Source organism: Argentina anserina, chromosome 4 (assembly GCF_933775445.1).
Source record: "Argentina anserina chromosome 4, drPotAnse1.1, whole genome shotgun sequence".
Lineage (NCBI taxonomy): Eukaryota > Viridiplantae > Streptophyta > Magnoliopsida > Rosales > Rosaceae > Argentina > Argentina anserina.
In genome coordinates this window covers 4,213,220-4,221,351 of record NC_065875.1, presented here as the reverse complement: position 1 = coordinate 4,221,351, position 8,132 = coordinate 4,213,220, and the positions used below count along the sequence as shown (strand labels likewise).

General features: G+C 39.7%; 1 protein-coding gene across 1 annotated transcript; it reads left to right on the top strand.

The window, feature by feature from the left end:
- The first annotated feature begins 577 nt into the window (after window positions 1-577).
- Window positions 578-1,045, top strand: LOC126792041 (uncharacterized). The gene has a single exon (XM_050518546.1). The coding sequence runs from the start codon at window positions 578-580 to the stop codon at window positions 1,043-1,045; it is 468 nt and encodes a 155-aa protein (XP_050374503.1).
- Window positions 1,046-8,132: the final 7,087 nt, after the last annotated feature.

Below are 8,132 nucleotides of genomic sequence, written 5' to 3'. Positions count from 1 at the left end.
CAAGTAAAGAAAATAATGTGGAAAATAATGTTTAAAAAAACTTCATCAAATAAATACGTACAGGATGTAGCTAGTTGAAAAAAATAATAATAATCGACACTGTCAAGCATTTTATTACACTCTTCGGTAATGCAGAATATGCATGTTGCTCTATTGGTGTGTTTCCAGATCGCACCACTCCCTAATGTGAGAATTCAGAGACTTCGACTAAGTGACTTACACGACTCAAATATGGCGTTGCACAAGAACGACATGACATCTGACCATCGTCCTTAAATTTTCTCACCTTTTCATTCGACCTACTTAACCACGTACCCCTTCTGAACTCTAATTCAAAGCATTCATTTCTTTTCTCAAGATCGAGTACCAAAGTCAATATCGCGATTTCTTCTTTCCTCAATTTACTGCAAACCCTAGTTCGATCTATTAATTACTCTCAACCGTCCCCCAACCTACATACCCCTATATAAACCCTAGCCCGGATTCATAAGGTTCTCAGATGTGGTGTTGTTCAAACAGGTGAGTCGTTGAGGAAGAAAAGCACAGAGAGTGAGAGATAGAGAGTGAGTGAGGTAAGATGGAGATGCAGCGTGTCGTTTTTGTGCTTGCTCTGGTTGCTTTACTAGCATCAGCAGCTTGTGCACGTATGGTGCCTGATGATCAACCCACTACTAGCTCTAAGGAGAAAACGGCCGTTCTGGATGCTACAGCACCGATGGCAGCTGCCCCGACTGGCGTTAGAGACAAGAAGTGCATAGGTGCGGTTGGTGGATTTTCCGGAATGGGGGGCGTAGCTGGCGTCGGCGGTGTGATGCCCCTTCTTGGTGGTGGGATAGGAGGTGCGATTGGCAAATTTGGCGGAATAGGTGGAGTTGGTGGTATCGGACCTATCGGTGGAGTAGGTGGGGTTGGCGGTCTCGGCGGAGCAGGAGGAGTTGGCGGTCTTGGTGGAGCTGGTGGGGGAGTTGGTGGTCTAGGCGGTCTTGGGGGTGCTGCTGGTGGAGGAGCCGGAGGAATTGGGGGAATTGGTGGCATTCACCCATGATGGATCGAATAATCTAGCTAGCTTGATCATTTTGTGTCTTTGCATGACATCCTTGGCTAATCGATCAGCTATCGATCAATTATTAGTACGTAGAATCATGTTTAGTCAGTACTATCTATGCATGCACGTTTAATTCAATGTCGAACTTTGTTATCTATCGGTTTCAAGCTATAGCTAGTTTTTTTGGTGATTGTTTGCTGTCTCATTTGAGACATGCATCCAGTTATATTGTATCTGCATGTACTTTTCCATATATTACATGTTTACAATAGCTTGCTCTGTTTGGATTAATGGTATTCGTCAGTTGGTCATTTTAAGCTGCATTTTGATGTGTTAGAAACGAATGAATCGAAGTTGAAATTAAGTCCAATCAATAGTAGAAGGCACAATCAATATATCCAGAGTGAAGCTTCACTCTGAAATTACAGAGTGAAGTTCTAATTTTGACACACTTTTCGGTCAAATTTTTTCACCATAAATGATTCTATATTTATGTATGTTATTCAAGATCATCTCTACAAATTTTCATCCAATTTGACAATGGTTTGAGCTTTCAAAATTGAGATTTACACGAACGGTTCACGTTGAACAGTTTTAATTCATTCATTGATTTAATCTAATTTCAATATATTAACGATGTCCGAATTAGATGAAATTTTGTAGAGATGATCTGGAATAACATACCTAAATATTGAATCGCTTATGGTGAAAAATTTGACCGAAAAGTGTGCCAAAATTGGAACTTTACTCTGTAATTTCAGAGTGAAGTTTCACTCTGTAATTTCAGAGTAAAGCTTCACTCTGAATAGAGACTGATATATAGTCCCTATAGATATATGCTGTTGTACAATAACTCATTGAAAATCAACCCGATTTGCTTATTCTTACCAAGCTGATTAAAGATGTTTGCACTAAAGTTACATCATCATCACACGAGCAACACGAGTCCTTCCGGCATGTATATCTCTTACTTCTACCAGATTATATAGGAATGCATGCATGCATGCCTTTCCCGTTTTTTTTTTTGTATGCCTACCCTGGATCAGAGAAATTTATATATGTTGTACGTACAAATATATACGCGAGCTAAGGGTATATCTGCTTGGCAAATAATGGCGGAATGTCTCCCATCTAGTTCTTCAAATAGCAGGAAATGAGTAGGAAGAGACTTGGGGATTGTTGGTGCAGAAAAATTCGCGAAGGTATTCCTTCACCAACTTAAGATCAAGTTGAACAGGAATGAAAGATCTCGTCGGGGATATTATGTAACTGTTAGTCTAGTAGGTAAGTGTTTGAGGAAAATGAGCTTTTGAGTTTGGTGCTCTCAGATGTGAATTGATCAGCCTGTTAATCTAATGTTTCTCCCTTCGTCATGCTTTTCAAATTCTATGGCGTTTGTTGGGATTACATCCAATGCAACTCAACCCCACATCTTATTTACTCCTCGCGGATGGTTAGCTATGGGTAGAAAGTGGGAGGTTCCATTCGGAATTCATGATTTCTTTTTCTGTCACCGGTTATTACGCATTGCCAAAACATATTTATTTTATAATGTGTCCCCTCGACCACTCAGAAAAGTATTCGAGGACCGAGGATTTAGTTTTTGTGGTTGGAAAAGTGAACCAATCATGATCCAAGGTGAATGGGCGGCGCCCAAAATCCCAATCAACATCCCTAAAGCTTTTTTCCACTGGTTGACCTCTTTCTTGATGTATATACTAAAATTTTTCCTAAATCATGTAACTCTGGTGATGAGCACATTATATATCATATTATTATTCTTTATTTATATTTGTTAGTGACTTATTTTTATTAGTTTGAGTCATTTAGTTTGATATTGTGTCATTATAAGTGTTTGTCTTACGTTAATAAAATGTTAAAGATATTGAAACAATTTATCTATTTTCATATGGTAAATTGAGTCATTGATTTAACATAAGTGTTTTTCCCTTTTAATAAGCAAATAAGTTCACCACTTTCTTCTTGTTCTCATAACATGTGTAGCCTACAATTGATGGAATGCATTCTCATTGCATTAAGTGTGTTGTATTGAAAATATTACCTTAGCCATCAATTGTTGAAACTAACTAGAACATGAAGGATGCATGAAACAATCTCTCATAAAATAACGTGGCTAGAGGCAAGCTTGCTTGAAAGAATGAATTAACTTTTCACTCGTTCAAAGATTGTGTTCTTGTCATTCATCTTTTCCACATGAAAAATAGAGAGAGATGTCAAATGGAATATGATGAAGAGAGGAATGAAGTATGAAAGCATTTATGAGTGAAGACATTTTGCCATCAAGCTTGAGAATTTTGAAAGAGGAAAAATCATATTCACATGGAGATGAAGCTAGAGTGAAGATCTTTGTTTCCCTATAAATAGATGTTGTTCAAGAGAATAAAAGAGGAGGAGAGTGAGGAGAATTTGAGAGACACATTGTTGCTCTTTGTTCTTCCATTTTCTTAGCTATTTTCCTATGTTGCATTTTATAGTTTTGAGCATGTTTTTAGTTTGTCTTATGTATTGCTAAATTTCCTTAACTAAGGTTAATGAGGAAACCATATTATGAAATAGGTTTTATTCAATTATCTATTGATTCCCATAATCACATATTCCATGCCTATGATTCTTGCTTCAATATGCATTAATAAAATCTTTGTTCCTTTCACCTCTAATGTTATGCATTTTTGGTAGTTCGGAAGTCACTTTTGTTAATTCATGCTTAGTTTTATATCATATTAATATGAAATCATTTGATCTCTTGTCATTCAAATGAGCTTGTTTCCATCTTATGCTTAGAAAACACTTTGATCTTTTTTAGTTTCAATAAGTTTGTATACATGTGATGCTTTGGTGTCCATAATTAAGAAGTGAATAAGAGTCTACATTAGAATTTATTCATGTGTGCTTCATTGATAAATCTTGAGAAAACAGTATATTGATTTCTAGACAGCTACTCCTAATTGGGAATTAGTAGATAATATATCGAGACTTATTGATTAATGTGGTGGAATCTGATACCTTAGTTACTTCGTCATCAAGGTAATCCTTATCTCTTTATTTTGTCTTTATTTTAGCTACTTCATAACCAAATTTCATTCAACTAGGTTAGTGTTAAATTAATTTAGATGATTAACTTTTTCTAATATCATACATTCCCTGTGAGTTCGATCGCGCTCTTACATCTCTGTGCTATAATAGATTTGTGCGCTTGCGAGTAACATTTTAAGACACATCACCCAGTTAAACTACTTAACATTATCTCTATGTGCAGCATACATCACCCAGTCAATATTTTGCAGTCCTCATCATTGGCGCAACAGCTTTGGATGAGGATGGAGGCTTCCGAAATTACTATGTGGGGAAGGGTGAATACAACCAAAGGATGCTGAAGAAAACGTCAAAAAACATGACGCAATGCGCAAAGCATTCGATGAAAAAGTGCAAAGTGATTGCGACTAAAGAAGAATAGATACATGGACTTAAGATTAGGTTGGATAATGAGATCTCTAACAGGGCCAAGAAGTTTGACCTGAACCAAAGCGAGATCCACAAGAGTTCATGCAAGTATTACCGCTTGGGATGGGTTCAAGGCCAGCAGGACGCGAATGACAGGCTTTTTGATGATCCTGACGCTTTTGACCATGCCATGGGACTAGAATCTTCAGCATATGATTGGATTAAGGGGATGCATCCTGCTGACAAACCGGATGACGATGGAGAAGACCTTTAATGCATTGTTCGTTTGTTAGCTTTTGGTGCACTTGTAATTTATTTTCCTATTTAATATCCAAGAATGACTCTTTTACATTTCTTTGAATCATTGAGCTGACTCTCTCAAAAGATTACAACTAATGTTTCATACTGGCAACAAGTGACTTTGGCTGAAGATATACGAATGCGATAAATTTTGAACTATCATGCTGACCAAGCCTAAGAAGGAAGTTTTATTATGAACATCTCTTCCAACTACCAAGCAATTCGTGGAAAAGGATCTCATCTCACCTTGGCAAGTGACGAATTTAAATGTAACACTGTAATTCAATGGCAATTGAATATTAGTTTTTACCTTGCTTTTGGTTTTAGATTTAAGACGCGATCCCGTCAAATTCAGATAAGCATTCATCGTTTTTAAATTTTAGTTACAAGATATATCATACTAAAATTTGACTGTAACGCCTAGACAAGATTTTGGGATAAGTATACTTTGACATTCAAATTTTAATTTAGAGATCTCACATCAATTTCAAACTATTGCTATGCACTCATGAGCAATATAAATAAGTCACATCGAGGATGTGTTAGCTATCTCTTTCACTTCTCCTTTTAGCTGTAGAAGATGCCTCCCAAAGATTGTGAGGCCAAACTAAACTTTAGCATATGTGCTGATTTACCTGATGAGACTCCTATTGGCCGCATCCAGAGCAAGCGAAAAGAGATTGCGCTTGATTCAAGTCCTGAATCTGGCGCGGCAGATATTCCTATCCCGATATCCTCTGATGGCTCCTTTGAGCGCTCTCAAACCCAGCCCTTCGACCTCAACGATGTTGGAACTTGTCGACGTCTGAAAGCTTGGCTTACGCAACTGGAAAAAGGTGAATGTGAAGACTTGCGAAAGACCAACCTCAGCAGCAATTCCTTATATGGTCACATGGATGCGGGCTCGTCACATCCCCTCCAAATGAGCCTTAGCTCTGAGAGGTATAGAAATTTTGTTCGCTTGTCTGCTGCTCAAGAAGAATTGAGCATATTCAAAGTTCTCCACGACCAATTGCAGGTGGACTTAATTCCCAATGATTGGCGAGGACAGATAGTGAATTTTCTCGAATACGAAATTCAACCAAAACATCCTATCGAGGTAAGGAAATTGCGGATGAAGGCTGGAAGGTATGTAATGATCAAAGATTTGTTGTTCCGTAGATCCTACTGAGGACCTCACCTGCGTTGTCTCGGGCCAAGTTAAGCACAACGCGTGTTAAAGGAGATACACGAAGGTTCGTGTGGATACCATGGGGGAGAAACATTAGATTAACAGCCTGATTAATTCACATCTGAGAGCACTAAACCCAAAATCTCATTTTCCTCAAACACTTACCTACTAGACTAACGGTTACATAATATCCCCGAAGAGATCTTTCATTCCTGTTCAACTTGATCTTAAGTTGGTGAAGGAATACCTTCGCGAATTTTTCTGCACCAACAGTTGGCACCGTCTGTGGGAAACGTCGAAACATGACAGGATTGGAAGGTCATGATGCGGTTCCACCCGAGGGTAATGGATCGGGAGGTTCGCAAGACAACTCGAACGTGGATTCGCATGAGAAAATGAAGAAGATGGAAGAAGAGATTGCTCAACTTTGAAAAGAGAAAGACCATCGAGAAGCTCGGAAGCAGAAACGCAAAGAGGACTCTCGTGACTCCGACGATGAAACAAGTGATGAAGACTCAGAGGAAGTAGACATGTAGAAGTCTACTCGCCATGATGCAAATAACTCGGGAGGACGCTCCGTACCTGCACCAGAAGGGGATCAGAAGAAAGCTTAAAAGGCCAAAGGCAAAAGCTGGAGGTCTCAAATGGAGAAGATGTTGAGAGATGTGCGAAATTCTAGTCCGAGAGAATTGGCAGCCACAATCGCCAGGGAGATAGGGAAATCACCATTTATTGAGGAAATTTTAAACATGGAAAAGCCACGCAAATTTTTTATGGCTGTCTTTCAACAATATGACGGGACAACTGACCCCGTGGATCACCTTCAGAAGTATATGCAGTAGATGACCACGGAAACCAATGACGAGAAGTTATTCTGCAAATTCTTTCCTTCAAGCCTCACAGGAGACGCAAGAGCATGGTTCCGTGATCTGAAGCCAGGATCGATTGCCAACTTTGAACAGCTGAGGAAATCCTTTGTGTCTCAGTACTTTTGCAATAGAAAGCGTAAGAAGGACATGAAAACTTTGTTTGTGGTGAAGCAAAAAGTAGGAGAGAAGTTGAAAACATTCTACGATCGCTTTCAGACTGAGCAGATACAAACTGAATGGTGCACATCTGAATACGCGGTCGTGGCATTCTGTGAATGACTTCTTCCTGGATCACAAATGTACAAGGACCTAGTAAGGAAGCCAGCTAAGGATATGGGTGAAATCCAAACAAGGATCGAAGGAGAAATCATACTTGAAGAAATAGAAATTGCACAAGCCTTAAGGAATACGTCACTCGTAACACCGCGAGTGCAAGGAGATTCAGGTAGAGTTCCAACTGAATAAAATAGATCATGGGGACAAAACTGGTGCTCCTGGCAGCAGGGAGTAAATAGGCAAGGGCCTCAAGAGATGCAAACAAGATACACAATCTCACCTTCAGCAATCCTGCACGCCCACCAACATGAGAGAATATTCACCAAGCCGCGACCGTTGATGTCGGACCCAGCAAGAAGAGACCAATCACGATACTGTGAGTTCCACAAGGCATGCTCGCACACCACAAACTAGTGTCGAGATCTCCGCATGCAGATCGATGATCTCATGAAAAAAAAGGAAGCTTACGCAATACTAGCCTCAAGGTTTGAAAAGGGGCGGAACAACTCCACCTGTTAATGCTACTTCAACTACCAATCCAGCTCCCTTACAGAACGGGCCGATACGAGAGATTCTTGCTATCCACGGAAGACCAACGTATCCTGGAGAAGATGATCTGAGGCTGCGTTCGAAAATTAGGTAGGTAGAAAAGATCAGAAGAGTTTGCTCCATCGAAAAAGAAGTACACGAAGAGGCGCGACCAGGGCAAGAATTAACAATAAGCTTCTCGAAACAAGACGCTCACGGTGTACAATTCCCACACAGAGACGCATTGGTGATCTCAGTACAAGTGGCCAATTGTGTAATGCGGAGGGTGATGATCGATGAAGGGAGCAGTGTTGAAGTCATATTCTAGAAGCGTTCAAGCAGCTTAAACTTGACGAGAACTACATAAAACCGAGCAGGGCACCACTCAGTGGGTTTGAAGGAACCGAAACATGGCCAATAGGCGAAATCACGCTGCTGGTGACCACGATAGAGAAAATAGTGGAGATAGATTTTGTTGTGG

Excerpts from the sequence above, each read along its gene's own strand:
- LOC126792041 (XM_050518546.1), top strand. The coding sequence starts at position 578 with ATGGAGATGCAGCGTGTCGTTTTTGTGCTTGCTCTGGTTGCTTTACTA.